At 47.3% G+C, this 18,621-nt stretch overlaps 2 protein-coding genes across 5 annotated transcripts in view; both read right to left on the bottom strand.

Annotated features, from left to right (window-relative positions):
• Positions 1-9: 9 nt before the first annotated feature.
• On the bottom strand, positions 10-10,590 carry zgc:158376 (uncharacterized protein LOC100101643 homolog). Its single transcript, XM_044050297.1, is given in 13 exon segments — positions 10-1,794; positions 1,962-2,183; positions 2,293-2,454; positions 2,600-2,763; positions 4,514-4,781; positions 4,784-4,982; positions 4,985-5,198; positions 5,200-5,726; positions 6,800-7,030; positions 7,111-7,197; positions 7,272-7,415; positions 7,497-7,700; positions 10,266-10,590. Coding segments are annotated over 12 exon segments (2,598 nt in total). The 5' UTR covers positions 7,686-7,700; positions 10,266-10,590; the 3' UTR covers positions 10-1,603.
• A 3,837-nt stretch (positions 10,591-14,427) lies between these two features.
• The window catches only part of sept12 (septin 12), a 45,905-nt gene continuing 41,711 nt past the window's right edge, over positions 14,428-18,621 (bottom strand). For all 4 annotated transcript variants that reach the window (XM_044050676.1, XM_044050679.1, XM_044050678.1 and 1 more), the window contains 3 exons: positions 17,219-17,315; positions 16,564-16,615; positions 14,428-15,581 (listed from right to left, as the gene is read on the bottom strand). In XM_044050676.1, the coding sequence (XP_043906611.1) occupies positions 15,422-15,581; positions 16,564-16,615; positions 17,219-17,315 (309 nt within the window). In that variant the 3' untranslated portion in view covers positions 14,428-15,421. The remainder of the gene's footprint in view (positions 15,582-16,563; positions 16,616-17,218; positions 17,316-18,621) is intronic.

The following is an 18,621-nucleotide window of genomic DNA, read 5'->3' as shown; positions in this document are numbered from 1 at the left end:
CACAGACAGTAGAAACAAACATTGCTCCTTTATTAGATCATTTACAGTAGTTTCTCTCTCAGTTATAGCTGCCTTGAGATTTTTTTCTCTTTTCATTTTTTGTTCAGTCTTCCTTGTTCGTTTCCATGGAGACGAGGAAGAGTCACAACAAACAAAAAAACAAAACAGGAAATGGTTCAAAAGTCTCTTCAGAACGACGACGATGATCCAGTGCAATCACTTTACTAAGATATGTCAGGGCATCTGATTGGATAAGAGCTTTCAGGAGTCAGACACTGCCGGCCAATCACATTTCATCTCACGTGTGATGTTTGGAACATTGTTAACAGGACACAGTAAAAAAAAAACAAAAAAGAAAGAAAAAAAAACAATGTAACGTTTCCACAGTGACACGAGCAGAGGTCATTTTATGGCACAACATGGATGCGGAGTGAAAACATGGCAACAGCATGACATCACCACGGTGTCGCCGTGATGTCATCGTCCACAGGTCTGCGGACTCCGCCCACCCACACTGTGTGACAGCTGTGGTGGTCAGTTTCACTTCAGACACTGACCAATCGTTTCAACGCTATGAATAAACACTTAGTTTGGTTTCATGTTGGCCCCACCTCCAACATCACAAATACATGGGTGTGGTTTATCACACACTTCCTGGTTTTAAGTTTCACATTAAGCACTTTGACAACTGAAGCCCAGACCAGGAAACTGTGTGTGTGTGGATCATGTGATGCAGTTTGCATGTGTAGTGATAGTATTTTATTAATACTGATACAGATCAATTCTCTTATTGATCCTCCTGTATTATGATCCACTGACATACGAGGACGGCTGTGAGACTGTGACCTCACCACCAGAGGGCACACTCCTCTGTTGTAAACAAAACTGTGACATCAGCAGTTTTAGCTTCAGTTGAGTCATTGATCGTGTTTCCGTGGTTACATTTGTACTTGAGACAAACGTTTCTATGAACGTGAACGCAACCCAATAAAGTTAGCTTATTCAATAATAACACACACACACACACACACACACACAGTTGAGGCACAAATGAAATAGAAGCTAAAAAAACATTGATCATGTGTTTGAATCTGTCTGTCTGTCTTTCTTTCTTTCTTTCTTGTGGGCGGAGTAAATGTGTAAAGGTCACAGACGGACTGCAGGTATTGAGATAAAGCATCAGCATTGCAGGGGGCGGGGCCTGACATATAAAACCACATCACATCACTATCCTGGTTTAAGCCCTGACTGACAGGTGTAACCATAGCAAAAGTGGCGCTTAGCAGTGTGGGCGGGGTCTTCCCATGAGAACACACCTGACAACCACAGACAAGCCACGCCCTTTAGAGGCATGTTTAGCCTCACTTGGCAAAAAAGATGAAAGCAGAGTGAAACTGTCTGTGGGGGCGGGGCTTCAGGTGTGATGATTGGTCACAGGTATGGAAGCCTGGAGGGCAAGAATGTGTTTGGGTTCAAAGGTCAAAGGATCATTTACAGTCAACTACAGATATTTACACACAACTGACTCCTCCTCCTTACATACTGTAGTGTAACATGGTGGGAGGCAGGGCTTTCACACTGTCACATGACATGGAGGAGGAGTTTAGCTGTTCTTTAGCAGCGTTCTGTCTTCAGGAGGACAAGAGGACGAAACAGCAACGGTGGTGGACGAGGAGAAGAAGATCAGCTGAGCGCTTTCTGAGGACAAGAGCGAGCAGCAGCGCACGTCCACGGTCTGCAGACACGTGCAGCGACGCAGCAGCGCCACACACTGGTCTGTCACTTTAACACAACCTGAAACACACACACACACACAGGGTCACTACACAGGCCATGCCCACATACAGTGTGTGTGTGTGTGTGAGACTGTGAGTGTGAGTGAGTGAGTGAGTGAGTGAGTGAGTGAGTGAGTGAGTGAGTGAGTGAGTGAGTGAGTGTATATAGGTGTCTCGTCTCCTCACCTGCCAGGCTGATGTGGGTGAGGCTCTCTCTCAGGGGGGAGGTGGGCGAGGAGAGGGTGAGCAGGGTGTGATCAGTGATGAGTCCACACTGACTCAGGTCTAATCTGCTCAGGTGAGGAACGAAGCGGACGAGCAGACGAGCCGACGCGTCCGTCAGATCCAGACCGGCCAAACGCAGCTCAGTCACATTCTGGAACCGTCCCACCCTGGTTTCACCGTGAGCTGGAGGACCAATCAGAGTGCAGTATTTAACTGAAGGGAACGCCTTTTTCACTTATTATAACTTTAAACATTAAGGCTGTCAATCGATTATCATCAGTGAATGAATGACCTGTCCTGGTGTCAGGGGGCGGAGCCAGCAGCTCTCTCAGGTGAGAGTCTTTGAGGTCCTCCACTCTGCTGACGTCCAGCAGTCTGAGACATGGACAGACAGACTGACAGAGGGCAGAGACCACTGTCCACGGACAACCAGAGACGTTCAGCTCCAGGAGACCTACACACACACACACACACACACACACACACAGGAGACAGGAGACAGGAGACAACCATGGTGTCTGTCAGTAAAGACAGAAGCAAACCTTCTTGTCTTCACTCAAACATCTGCTGATCTGTGTGTGTGTGTGTGTGTGTGTTACCCTGCAGGCGGCTGATGAGCCACATCAGCTGTTTCTTGGAGATGTTGGTAAAGCCCAGGTTGAGTGACACTGGCTGTCGGCGGATGATACCACTGAGCATAGGAGGGGTGATGGAGCGCTGACGACTCAGGTCGATCTGTGTCCACAGCCTCTTATCACAACACCTGAGGAACACATGAACACATGAGTGAACACATGAGTGAACACATGAAGGAACACATGAAACATGAACACATGGGTGAACATGATGAACACCTGGAACACATGAACACATGAGTGAACACTAGGAACACGAACACATGAACACAACTGAGGAACACATGAACACAGTGACACCATGAGGAACACCTGAGGAACACATGAGTGAACACTGAAACCTGAGGACACCGAACAACTGAGGAACACATGAACAGAAACAGTGAAACATAAGGACACACTGAGGAACACACATGTGAAACACATGAGTGAACACATGAGTGAACACTGAACAGAGGAACATGAACACATGATGAACACATGAGTGAACACCTGAGGAACACATGAACACGTGTTCACAGCCTCTTATCACAACACCAGAGGAACACACAAGTGAACACATGAATGAACACATGAGTGAACACATGAACACATGAGTGAACAACTGAGGAACACATGAACACGAGTGAACACATGAGTGAACACCTGAGGAACACATGAGTGAACACATGAACACATGAGGAACACCTGAGTGAACACCTGAGGAACACATGAACACATGTGTTCACAGCCTCTTATCACAACACCCGAGGAACACACAAGTGAACACATGAATGAACACATGTGTTCACAGCCTCTTATCACAACACCTGAGGAACTTGAACACATGGTGAACACCTGAGGAACACATGAACACAATGTTCACAGCCTCTTATCACACCAGGACACATGAACACATGAATGAACACATGTGTTCACAGCCTCTTATCACAACACCTGAGGAACACATGAACACATGAGTGAACACATGAGCACATGGTGAACAACTGAGGAACACATGAACAAGAGTGAACACATGGTGAACACCTGAGGGTGAACACATGAGTGAACACATGAACACCTGGGACACATGAACACATGGTGAACACTGAGGCAGGAACACATGAACACATGTGTTCACAGCCTCTATCACAACACCAGAACACACAAGTGAACACATGTGTTCACAGCCTCTATCACAACACAAGGAGGGAACACATGAGTGAACACCCGAGGAACACATAAACACATGTGTCACAGCCTCTTATCACAACACCCGAGAACACAACACATGAGTGAACACTGAACACATGAACATGTGTTCACAGCCTTTATCCACAAAGTGAACACAACTGAGAACACATGAGTGAACACCTGAGAACACATGAATGACACGGTGAACACATGAATGAACACATGAGTCCACAGCCTCTTATCCAACACCTGGAGGAAAATATGAACACACTGAGGAACACATGAGAAGGCACATGTTCACAGCCCTTATCACAACACCTGAGGAACACATGCACCTGAGATGAACACGAGTGACACATAGTCCACAGCCTCTTGGTAACAACACCTGGGAACACATGAACACATGAGTGAACACATGAGTCCACACTCTTATATAACACCTGGGGACACACATGAACACATGAGGAGACACATGAGCTCTTATCACAACACCTGAGAACACATGAACACATGAGTGAACACATGAGTCCACAGCCTCTTATAACAACACCTGAGGAACACATGAACACATGAGTGAACACATGTGTCCACAAGCTCTTATCACAACACCTGAGGAACACATGAACACATGAGTGAACACATGAACGAAAACATCAGTGAACACGTGTATGTGTGTGTGTGTGTCTCAGATGGGCGGGGACTCACCAGCGGCTCCAGGTGCGACACACCCTCATGCAGACGCAGAGCTCTCGTTGGCTCAGGTTGGTAAAAACTCGCAGCCACACGTCTCGGGTCATGATGTGGGCGGAGCCTGAGTCGAGCGGCAAACAGCTGGGCTCTGGACAGGTGGGGGCGGGGCGCACCAGGTGTCTCTCCATCTGAACGACGGGCGGCGCAGCGCGGCCGGGCTGCGCCATCATCTGAGGGGGAGGCAGGCGCGCTGGGAGCCGCCATTGCGACATCATCAAGCGCCTCCTCCACCGTTAAAGGTGCGGACGCTTGAGGAGGAAACGTTGTTTCTGGATGCCGCCTGGATCTTGTTGTTGCTACGGATCTTGTTGCCACGACTCCCACTGGCTTTAGCTCCACCCCCTCCTCCCCCACTGTGTCTGTGATTGGTCAGAGGACCACTAGCATTCTCCTTCTCCCTCCCTCCCCCACCTCCACGCCTCCCTCGGCCCCGTCCGGCCCCTCCTGCCCATTGCTCCGCTGCTTCCCCGTGAAACTGTCATGCTGTAATGACGGAGGCATCTGATTGGAGGAGAGGGGTGAGGGAGGTGGGAGGGAGGAGGAGTTTTTCCTGGTCCTGTCCAAGGTGGGCATGTCCTCCTCATCTCCATCCTGTAGGCCTACTTTCCGTCCCCGTGGATTTAATCCCGCCTCTCCTCCATCTGGGAGCCTTGTAGGCCCCTCCCGTCTCCTCCTCCCGCTCCTCCTCCTCCCCCACCTTGCCTCCCTCCCCCTCCGACTCCCTGGCTGGCTGAAGCCAGGCCTCGCCAGGCGCCCCTCTCTCTCTCTCCCTCTCCCGATCGCTACGACTCCTCTCTCTCTCTGCCCGGCTACCACTGCTGTTGCCATAGACGACAGGGGGAGGCGGAGCAGGGGAGGAGGAAGAGGGGGAGGAGCCATCCCCCTGCTCCGCCCTCAGGGAGTCATCAGAGTCGGACTCAGACTCTGACTCGGAGCTGGAGGAGGAGGAGGAGGAGGAGGAAGGCCGGCGTTCCAGCAGACACATCCTCTTGAAACGCTCCAGTTTCTCACGGTGATGGGAGCGCTGGTGAGCATAGCATCCCCACTCCTCCCCCCCCTCCCCACTGCCTCCGGCTGAGGATCTAAAGGAGGAGCCCAGCAGTCCTCCAGCTCCGCCTACAGAGGACAATGTCGGACCGTTTGACTCCAACGCCTCTTGCTTAGGTTTCTGTGGAAGGAAATAGGGAAGGAGGGAGGAGGGAGGGAGGAGTCAGTGACAGATGATGTTGATTTTAGAAAAGTGTAAAAGTGACTTTACCTTTTCAGCGTTCTCGTGAACACCTTCATCTGGAAACAGAGTCAACTTTACATCAAAAGCTGACACTGACAACTTTTACTGTGAAGGTCCACAGTATTAAAGCTGGGGTATGTCAATTTCTGATAAAACACATTAGTTTAAATCAAGTTTAAAGTTTTCATTTTAATTTAACTAATGACGCACCACGAACACCATGACCACACAGACTGACCGTGCAGACCACACAGACACCTTGACCACAGCGACCACAGATACCTGACCGCGCCAGACCACACAGACACTCCTGACCACACAGACACCTAGACCACAGACCCCACAGGCCATCCCAGACGCACGACCACAGACACCAGACCACCCTAGACAGACCACACAGCAGCACCCAGACACCGAACCACCGAACAACACCTCAGACACCCAGACCACAGACAACACAGACATGCACCAGACACCTAGACCAACCACAGACAGACCACACAGACACCTAGACCACACAGACAGACCACACAGACACCCACCCAGACCACACAGACACCTAGACCACGCCACCAGACAACGCGCACCACAGATATCTAGACCCTTAGACACCAGACACCCACAGACCACACAGACACCTAGACCACACAGACGATCACCACACAGACCCTAGACCACACAGACACCCAGACCAAGAGACCACTCAGACACCTAGACCACACAGACCACCTAGACCACAGCACCTAGACCCACACCACCTACCTGATCCGCCAGACCACAGACCACCAGACATTTATGACGACACTGACCACTGCAGACAACGACTCACACAGACACCAGACATGACCACACCGGGACTTTGACCACCAGGCCCAGACACCTCACTTAGACTACCTAGATCACGCAGACCACCCAGACCACCGTGACCACCGTGCGAATAATTCATTGCAACGCTGACCTGTGACTTTGTCATCATTAAGCGAAGCAGCGGAAAGTGGACTAAACTGGACTGAGGACCAGGATCAGGTGTGAACACCAATGCTACGCGAGTTCACCTTCTTCTTGGGCCCGCTGTCCTGAGGCACCTCCTTCTCCTTCTTCCGCTTGTGTCCTCCGTCCACCCTCCCCCCCTCCTCCAGGGAGGGAGGGGCTTTCTTTTTAGGGGGCGGGTCATCTGTGAGCTTCCAGCGACCAACCTCGCCATTATCCAGTCTGCGTTTCCCCAAACCATCAGTCTGATCCTGAACAAGAGACAAGATTACAGTTAAACCTGTCTGTCTGTCTGTCTGTCTGTCTGTCTGTGTCTGTCTGTTTCTCTCACCTTACTGGTCTTCCCCTCCTTGTGGCACTTTGGACACTCCCAGCAGTTTGGAATCTCATCGTTGATGATTCCTTCACTTTTACTCATCTGAGGAGAAAAAAAACAAATAAATCATCGGACACCTCTCTCTCTCACACACACACACTTACACTCTCACTCACCTTCAGACAGCTCGGGTGGATGATCTCATTACAGATGGTACATTCCATCAGACAGAGGCTGAACTTCTCCTCCTCTGAGTCCACAGTGTCCTCTTTCCCCGCCTCTCCACACGCGAAACACACGGCTGTGTGAGGCAGGACGGGCTGGACAGATGGACAAACGGGTCAAACACAGACGTGTGTGTGCGGGTGTGTGTGTGTGTGTGTGTGATTGTGCGTCCTCACAGCGGTGCACTGTCTCTGCAGACAGGACTGCTTCATGCGTCCTGGTCCTCCAAACTTCTTCATGTCCTTACAGAAGTGACACTCTCCACACTCAGACCTGGTGCAGGCCTGGCAGCGCCGGCACCGCGTCCTCCTGCGCCTCGCGCCGCCACCGCCTGCCCCCCCGCCCAGTGCCTTACTGCCCGACATCACCGAACAAGTCAGCTGTCAACAGAGAAACATGGATTATCACTGATGAACACTGCTTAGCCCCTCCCCACCCCAAACTGATTATGTGACCATGTACAGTTGAAACCAGAAGTTTACATACACTATATAAAAAGACACACTTGAAGATGTCATGTCTTTGGAAGCTTCCGATAAGTTTACTGACAACATTTGAGTTAATTAGAGACACACCTGTAGATGTATTTTAAGACACACCTCAAACACACTGCTTCTTTGTGTATCATCATGGGAAAGTCAAAAGAAATCAGCCAAGATACCAGGAAGACAATTGTGGACTTGCACAACTGACACACTAACTGACTGACTGACTGCTGACTCACTTACTGAGTGACTGACACACTGAGTGAATGACTGACACACTGAGTGACTGACTGACACACTGACTGACCTGACACACTGGTGACTGACTGACACACTGGTGACTGACTGACACGCCTGGGTGACACACTGGTGACGACGCACTGGTGACTGACTGACACACTGGTGACGCATGGTGAAGGCTGACACACTGGTGACTGACTGACACACTGGGTGACGCTGACTGACACGCTGGTGACGGCACACACACTGGTGGCCTTGAACACTGAGTGACTGACTTGACTTACGCGACTGACACACTGGTGACGCTGACACACTGGTGACTGACTGACACACTGACCTGACGACGCACTGGTGACTGACTGACAGCTGGTGACTGACTGACTGCGGCCAGTTGACTGACTGACACGCTGGGTGACTGACTGACACTGGTGTTGACTGACACGCTGGTGACTGACTGACGCTGGTGACTGACTGACACGCGATGACTGTTGCACTGGTGACTGACTGACACTGGTGACTGACTGACCTGACGACTGACACACTGGAGTGACTGACACACTGGTGACTGACTGACACACTGGTGACTGACTGACACACTGAGTGACTGACACGCACACTGGTGACTGACGCGCTGGTGACTGACTGACACACTGGTGACTGACACACTGGTGACTGACACACTGGGTGACTGGCCGACACACTGACTGACTGACACACTGGTGACTGGCTGACGCGGCTGGTGACTGGCCCCGACCTGCTGGTGACTGACTTGACACACTGAGTGACGACTGACACGTTGATGACCTGACACACTGGTGACTGGCCTGACACCTGGTGACTGACTGACACGCTGACTGACTGACACGCCTGGTAGGAAGCGGGCTGACGCACTGGTGACTGACTGACACGCTGGGCGACTGACACACTGGTGACTGACTGACACGCGAGGTGACTGACTGACACACTGGTGACGGCTGACGCACTGACTGACTGACTGACACACTGACTGACACACTGGTGACTGACACACTGACTGACTGACGGCACGGTGACTGACTGACACACTGACTGACTGACTGACACGCGGTGACACGCACGACTGTTGCTGGTGACTGACGCACTGGTGACTGACTGACACACTGGTGACTGACACGCTGGTGACTGACACTGACTGACTGACTGACACGCGACTGACTGACGCACTGACTGAGCTGACACACTGGGTGACTGACACACTGGTGACTGACGCTGGTGACTGACTGACACGCTGACTGACTGACACGCTGGGTGACTGACTGACACGCTGGTGACTGACACACTGACTGACGAGCTGACACACTGGTGACTGACTGACACTGATGACTGACTGACTTGCACTAGTTGACTGACTGACTTCGGTTGACTGATGACACTCTGACTGACTGACACACTGGTGACGGCTGACACACTGGTGACGAGCTGACGCACTGACGACTGACTGACACTGGTGACTGACGGCACGCTGACTGACTGACGCACTGACTGACTGACTGACACACTGGTGACTGACACGCTGACTGACTGACACACACTGACTGACTGACTGACACACTGGTGACGGTGACACGCTGGGTGACTGACTGACACGCACCTGACTGTTGTTGTTGACTGACGCGACACGCTGACTGACTGACACGCTGGTTGACGGCCGCTGGTGATGACGCTGGTGACTGACACACTGACTGGACTGACACACTGACTGACACTGACTGACACACTTACTGAGTGACTGACTGACACACTGAGTGACTGACACACTGAGTGACTGACACACTGAGTGACTGACACGCTGAACCACAGACTCAGTATCGACTGTTTCCATGTTTTGTTTTGGTTGCACTGATTTCTATTCTATGAAGAAACTACTCCAATGAATTATGACGTCACAGTTGTCCACTTTTACCTGATCAACGGTCACGTGGCCGTGTACTGATTTACGTCAGTGATCGATTGATCAGTGATCATGTTCACGGACCTGGCGGCTAACGACTAACAACTGGCTAACATTAATGACGTTTAATCAAAGGGGGTAAAATCACGTTATCACCCCCACGCTGCCTCCCTCACCCCAGGTAGATGTGATGCTAACGTGTTAGCAGGCTAACTGGTGGTTGATGTCGGGGCTCCAGGCTCAGTGTAAGCCGGAGCACAGACGTGTTTTGCCGCAGTGCAGCTGCTCACCTCCTCGGTTCAGGTCGCATGTTCCTCGGTGGCTCATTAGAAACACAGTTAGCAGCGTTAGCCTGTGTGTGAGAGAGAAAGAGGGAGAGCAGCAGCAGCTAACGTCCGCTTCCTTGTTCTTTCTCCGCCGGGCTGGTGCTAGCTGCTAGCTGCAAGCTAACCTTCACACACACACACACACCATCATGCTAGCCTCTGCTGTAGCTCCCGGGCTAAGCTAACTCAGGTTGTCTGTGGATTTAACGTTCGATTATCAAACGGGTCAATATCGATAAATGAAGAGAGAGAGTCTGTGTCTGCACTCTCTCTATCTTACTGCTGTGTGTGTGTGTGTGTCTCTCTCTCTCTATCTCTCTCTCTCTCTCTCTCTCTCACTCACTCACTCACCCCTGCGTGTCTCTCTCTCTCACTCCTGTGTACATCTCACTCTGTGTGTGTGTGTATCTCTCTCGCTCTCTCACACTCTCACTCCTCTGTGTCTGTGTCTGTGTGTGTGTATCTCTCTCTCTCTCTCTCTCTCACTCACTCACTCACTCACTCCTGTGTGTGTGTGCGCGCGTGCGTGTGTTTGTGTGTCTCTCTTAAAAACTGTTCGCAGGAAGTAGACCCGCAGAACACCGCATCACCGTCATCACATGTAGTGAAGGAGCAGCGCGCGGCTTTTGTTCTCCGCATCTATTGTGTGTGGTCGCGCGCGCGTGTGTGTGAGCCCCACACACACACACACACACACACATAAATAAAACAGATGAATGTGGTACATGTGCACGCCCCGCCCTCGCGTGGAGAAAGGCACTTCGGGGAGTGTAGTATTCAGTCTTTGTTTAGTTCTGTGACGTAGGGTCGGGCGATAAAAGTCATATCTCGATATTTTTTAGCTGAATGGTGATACTGATATATATCTCCATTTTTTCTGTGTTGTAATTGGGGTTTCCCTCAAAGCATTGTAGCATATTAGATCAAATGTTTTCCAGAGGTGAACCCTTTAAAAAAAATAAACAAACAGTCTTATAAGTTTAAGCCACATGCCAAATGTCAGAGGTCACTGTAATAAAAATGCTCCTTGAAAAATAAGAATCATAACAATGATACAACAAATCTCTTTCCTGTATGACAATAATATCAAAAATACAATACTGTTACAATTTTAAAGGGGACATATTATGCAAAATCCACTTTTTAACCATTTCAATATTTATATTTGGGACTCTGGAGGCCCTACCAGTCGCCAAAGTGTGGAAAAAGAATACTCAGTCATGTTTTCGTGGTCCCCCTTAGTGTAAGTATAGGCCATTAAACACTCCATGTTGAATTCCCTGCGCTTATGACGGCAACATGCACATTTCACCGCGAATGTTACCGCCCCACCAGTACGTTTACTTGGAGAGCTCCACCTTAGCTCCACCTTGTCCCTGCGAGAGTGCAGGCGAGGGAGGAAGAGCGGTATTATGTCAACGCGGAGGACAAGTGTGCTGTTGGTGGCTGCACAGTGGAGCACAGTGTTTTACAGAGGATTTTATATATGAAGCTAATGTGTCGGATAAAGTCAGCAAACGTGTGTTTGTGTGTTCGCACCACTTCACATCAGACTGCGGCCAGCGGTCGCCGTATTTAGTTAGCGACGGTATTTCACCGATCAGCGGTGGATCAGTGGTGCTGTTCCTAAGTGTTTTTAACTGATTTACAGTTGGACAGTGTTCGGCTCCATCCTTATGTAGGACGTCTCTTCCTGTGACGCCACTCTCGCTGTTTTCTGCTCACGCTGCCATGTTGATATTGTCAGAGAACTCGTGGAGGGAGGGGGAGAGGAATGGAGCTGAGCGAGTGAGCGCTGTAAAGAGGACAAATCAGAAACCCCCTGGAAGAAGTGGGTGTGTGTTTGCCTGTGTCTCATTTGCATATAAAGGGACCATGCACGAAAACCGAGCGTTCTGAAAGGGGCGGGTTTAGCAGGGTTATTGAACTACTATGATGCTTCATCCTTATGGTATTTTGACCAAAGCATGTCACTGACATGTTCATTAGGACACCAGGGAACTATTTTAATGGGGGAAATAGGGTGTAATATGTCTCCTTTAACAGAAATAAAAACAGACTTAATAAAACTAGAACAAACATGACTAAAAAGATAAAAATTTAATCTAAAAATGAACGCTTAATTCTTATATTTTATTATCAATATCGACAACTTCAGGCTTTCATATGTCCAAAAGTGACTGACAGCAATGGAAAGCCAATCATCAGCTGGTCACACTCAAAGCTGGTGTCATGTTTGAGGCAACAACAGGAGAGGGAGGGGGAGAGGAGGGGGAAGAGGAGGCAGCGCAGAGACGGAGCGAACGTAGTCAGGCGTTTGTGCAAACCCACATCTCCCACGGGTGCGACACGCGACTCATGCATTGTTAATGCAAAATGAACTATATCGATACAAGCGATATTGCCCTGTGTTATATCTCGTTTAGAAATATATCGATATGTATATATATATATATATATATAGTAAAATATCGACATATCGCCCAGCCCTACTGTGACATCAGTCTCACTCACACACACACTCAGTGTGATTTAACTGTGTCATATCGCAATACTCCACTGTCATATGTTACAGTACTCCACTGTCGTATATCGCAGTACTCCACTGTCGTATAACGCACTACTCCACTGTCGTATATCGCAGTACTCCACTGTCGTATAACGCACTACTCCACTGTCATATATCGCAGTATATCGTATATCGCAGTACTTCACTGTCATATGTCATACTCCACTGTAGCGTACTCACATTACTCGTATACTGCGTATATCGTACTCCACTGTCGCACTACTCCACTGTCGTATAATGCACTACTCCACTGTCGTATAACTCACTACTCCACTGTCGTATATCGCAGTACTCCACTGTCATATATCGCAGTACTTCGCTGTCGTATATCGCAGTACTTCACTGTCATATATCGCAGTACTCCACTGTCGTATATCGCAGTGACGCCAGCCATTCCTCTCCCTGCATCTCTTGCAGTTTGTAAGTGCGTTGCACAGGCACCACGCCCACCACTGACACGCCCATTTGAACACATTATGATGGATTTCATATCTCACACTAACTCGCACAAAACATGTGTATCATCCGTTCATTTGAGTAGAAAAACGAGGTTTTTCAGAAACGGCTGTTTATTTGATTTATTTCCTTAGAAGGCAAACCACTGAGCTACACAAATAAAACAAATACACCTTTCACTATTTCCACTGTCATAATGACATGTTGGTGTAGTTGTGGCTCAGGATGGTTCGGGTGGTTCAGTGCCTTGCTCATCCGGTCCCAGTGCTGAGGTGTCTTTGGATATGATGCTGGATGTGTTAATATTATGTGAAAGAAAAGTTTCTTTGGCTTCATATTTTTTATTTCCACAGAACATTAAGTAGTAAAAGACGATCCATAGTGATTTAGAAATTGTGCCATTGCATAGTTTGACCAGCAGAGGGCGGTCTGACTGCATTGATTAGTTGTTGTTGCTGAGTCACAGAATCATGCCACAGCTGTGCTGGTGAAATAGAAGCATCATTATTATTATTATCTATACTAACTCGAAGGTTCAGTGTGTTGAATTTAGCCGCCTGGTGAAGTTGCACGTTGCAGTTACACCTTCCACATGTGTAAAAAATAACAATCATTGTTTTATTTTCTTGTCCTCTTCTGTCCCACCAACTGTCCTTGTGTTCTCTTTCACAACATCCTGCCCAGCAGCATCATCTTCATCATCCTTTGTCCAGTAGAATCACTGCCCTTCTGCACTTAGACCAAACCATCTCCACCGTGCCTCTTCTTTCTTATTTCCAAACCATTCAACGTGAGATGTCCTTCCAGTAAGCTCATTTCTGATCCTGTCCATCAGCATCCACTGTCCCGTCCTCCATCTCACCTGTCTCACTGTCATCCACACACCTGAACTAGCCTTCATTCCTCTTCTCTCCAGGCTCTCCTCCACCGGTCCCCTACTCTCACTGCAGATTACAATGTCACGCCTGACCTGTCCACCTGTCCTGCCCCTGTGAGTCAGGCTCTAATAGATGTGCATGTGGACGACGAGAGTAAATCAGTTTGAGGGGTTGTCATAAAACCACAGTGCTCTAAAAAAAAAAAAACCCCAGAGAGTTCGACTGTTTTCAGACCGTGTGTTTTATTCTGTGTAACTTCAAAACATTTCTATGTGTATAACGTATTAAAGGAGTACGAGTGTAACCACTTCAATAATTCCTCTGTTGTTTTGGCACTTTATTGGGGACTACAAGTTTTTATTCAAACAAGCGTGGGCGTGAAACGCAGCATCTTCAGTTTCATCCATGCACGTGTGCACATGGAGACCTGAACCAAAGAGAAGACAGCAAATGTTGGAAATCAGCAGGATGAGTGGTACAATACGTGGGATCCTCCACAGTCCTACCGTCTACATCTGTCCGTTTGTATCCTCTAAAGTCAGTGATATCATTAACACAACTGTGTGGTGAAAGCAGCTCAAACCAGGTGCACAGCAATCACAGTGTGTGGCTTCACTTGATTCTTCCAGGACTTTCTCTCTGTTCTCGGCACAGCAGCCGGAAGCATGCTTTTATTTTGGAGGGGTTCAATTACTGGCTCAACATGATGTGAATGATTTGTATGCTGCTTTGTGGGTTCAAGCCTTTTCCTCCTGCATCGAAAACATGACAGGGTTTTCTTTTGAAACCCCTTTAAAACAATTTAACCAAAGCATATTCCACTGTCTAATGTTTGTTACAATTGTGTTTTGATTGTATGAGGCACTGACACATCAGTCAGCTGACTGCACTGTGCCTAGAAAATCAGATTTTAGTCACTTGAATAAAGGCTCACCCAGGGGGCACAGTCAGCGTGTTAGATCCTCATACAACCACACTTGCTGCCTGGACTCCCTCGTCCCCAAAATGTCACCATCATTCCAGAAAATAGATACGTTCATATCTGTTCATATCTGGTACACTGATTTGTTGTGTAAAACTCAAATAGAACGTCTACAATTAAAAAAACAAAATCCACTAGTTGGTCCCACGATGATAAAAAAATAAAAAACTTCTCCATCTCGTGTTTTATGTTTCTCCTCCTCATTCATCATGAGTCATCCGTGTGGACAGACAGGTCACAGCTGGCTGTCTGATTCACATTTGTCCAGCGGCCAGGCGAACAGTCCCAGTTCAGTGAAGGTCCCGCTGCTCTCGCTGCTCTCGCTGAGCCGTCGTATGCGGTACGTCTCGTAGTGGATGTTGTGGGTCACATCTTTCAGGTCCTGCAGGTGAGTCCTGGTAAAACCAACACAAACAGGGAGATTCACACCGTCATACACTCACTGATCACCTTTCTCTTACATTAACCTCATTCACATCTTCAGTTATTGTACAGACTAAGCTAGTTTCAAGCTTCAAGCAGCCTTGTATAAAGTACTTGAATGCAATACTTGAGTAAAAGTACAAGTATCAAAGTGAGCAATTACAATTTAGAATATGACATTTATTGTGGCTTCTTACCAATAAAAGCATAATAATAATAAACAATCAAACAATGATAAAATGAGCCTTCTGTCACCTTCTGTCTCTCAACTTCCAACTTCTGTCTGCTTGTATTTCTGAAACCTTCTGAAACCTTTGGAGTCTGAGGAGCTTCTGTTTTAATTCAACTTGGAAACAAAATCTGTGGTTTATCTGCGTGAGCTTGCTAGCTCAGAGGTTAGCCGCTCAGCTGACAGCAGAGAGCTGAAACCCGGCGTCCGGAGTGTACAACAGAAACCTGGAGACCAGAGCCTCGGTGTCGGACGCGGTAAACAACGAGCCGCCGGTGTGTTCTAAGTCCACTGGGAGCCGAAATCTGCGGCTAAAAGCTGAGCGGCTAACAGCTGGTACCGCTAAAAACAACGAGTGACAACAAACAGGCATTACGTCACCAACTCAACTTTATTTTGTAGTAACGAAGACGGTTAAGGGAAATAACAAACTAAAGTTCAGATATGTGAACATTCTACTTAAGTACAGTAACAAAGTATTTGTACTTGGATACATTAAAACACTGGCTTCAAGAGAAAGTCATTGGGTTCATTCTTTGCCAGTAAGAAGACAATCAGAGCCTGGAGTAAAAAAACAACAAGCTAAGGCTATTCCAGGTCATTAGACAGATGATGATATGTGTCATCTTCAGAATTGGAGGTGTGGTCAGGCTGTGCCTCTGAGTATGAACTCATCACAGACTGCGTGACCTAATCATCACTGAAAGATGCTCTGTCAAACTCACCTGATGAGAAGATCTCTGAGGTTGGCAAACTCACAGTGTGCCACATTTTCAACTGTGAAAGAGAGAGGAAAAAAGCTTTTGTAGTTTTGAAGCAAATCATAATAATAATGACGAACAACAACACAAATAACAATAATAAAAATAATAATAACGATGATAATAACTGAGTGGTTGTTTGTCTCTGTGTGGCCCGTGATGGACTGAAAACCTGGTCCTGGGTGTACCTAGCCTTTCACCCTATGTCAGCTGGGATTGGCACCAGCAGCTCTGTGAAGCTCATGTCGAGGATAAGGCAGTAGATGATGAATGAATAACTCCATCCGTCCGTTAATGCGTGTGTGTGTGTGTGTGTGTGTGTGCGTGTGGCGTGTGTGTGTGTGTGTGTGTGAGATCTTCCAGGGTTTCTTTGGCTCTCCAGACACGGTGAAGTATTCCTCAGATGAAACATCACAACTGTTCATGATGACTCACAGTGTGTCTCATTAACAATGAGCAATGGGGATTGCTCTAGACCTGGCAGGGATTCCAACCGGCAACCCTGTGGTTCCCATCCACTCGGACATGGGCTGCCTGGGTCTTGACTTTAAACATTTATTATTATTAATTGGATATTTTACCCAAGTCCCTCTGTCCCTCTGTCCACATGAAGCCTTACCTTCAATGATTCCCCACTTTGTTTTTCGGCCCAGAACCTTGTTTCCATTCACCTGGTGCTCCTTGTCAGTTCCCACCACAGCAAAGGGAATGCTCTCCTACACACACACACACACACACACACACACACACACACACACACACACACATATGAGGCTCATTTAAAATCATTCCTATAATATGAATGAAAACACCTCCACATAACTATGGGATATATACACTACACACACTGAGCTGCACCTTCCACACTGATGATGTGTGGCTCTGTATGTCTTGTTATGATGAAGCACATGCACAGGGCAATTGTCACTTTTCCATATTTTAATAATTGGATTAAAGGGGCAGTTTGAGACATTGTCCTCTTGGTCATCCTGACCAGGGTTCTCAAACTCAAGCTGAGCATCTAGTCTGTTTCAGCCTCATAGGGATTACATTCTGCTGACAATATGGGACCCAAGTGGGTTTGTCTGTGGTTTCCATGGTTCCTGTGTCTGTCCACTTTAAACCCATGTGCACTTGGTACTAGTGCTGTCAAACGATTCAAATATTTAATCGTGATTAATCGCATTAATGTCATAGTTCACTCATGATTAATCGCATTAATGTCATAGTTCACTCACGATTAATCGCATTAATGTCATAGTTAACTCACGATTAATCGCATTAATGTCATAGTTAACTCACGATTAATCGCATTAATGTCATAGTTAATTCACGATTAATTGCATTGACGTCATAATTAACTCGCGATTAATCATATTAATGTCATAGTTAACTCACGTTTATTCCTTTAATGTCATGTTAACTCGCAATTAATCGCATTAATGTCATAGTTCACTCATGATTAATACGCATTAATGTCATAGTTCACTCATTAATAATCTGGATTAACTCACGATTAATGCGCATTATTAATAATGTCATAGCCAGATTAACTCACGATTAATAAATTAATTCATAAGAACTCGCGATTAATCGCATTAATGTCATAGTTCATAGTTCACTCGATTAATGCGCATTAATATCATATTGGCTTTAACGATTAATACGCATTAATGTCATAGTTCACTCCGATTAATCGCATTAATGTCATAGTTAACTCCGCGATTAATGCGCATTAATGTCATGTTAACTCGCGATTAATGCATTAATGTCATTATGTTAACTCCGATTAAGCATTAATGTGGTTAACTTTCGCATTAATTCGCATGTATTGTCATAGTTAACTCAGATTAATACGCATTAATCATATGGTAACTCCGATTAATCGCGATTAATTCATAGTTAACTCCGGTTAATCGCATATTGTTAACTCAGGATTAATGCATTAATTGTCATAGTTAACTGATTAACATTAATGTCGATTAATGCATTAATGTCATAGTTAACTCAGGATTAATCATT

The sequence above is a fragment of the Solea senegalensis genome, linkage group LG19 (assembly GCF_019176455.1).
Source record: "Solea senegalensis isolate Sse05_10M linkage group LG19, IFAPA_SoseM_1, whole genome shotgun sequence".
NCBI classification, from domain to species: Eukaryota; Metazoa; Chordata; class Actinopteri; order Pleuronectiformes; family Soleidae; genus Solea; species Solea senegalensis.
The sequence above is the reverse complement of the archived record's forward strand: the minus strand, read 5'-3'. Positions and strand labels throughout refer to the sequence as shown.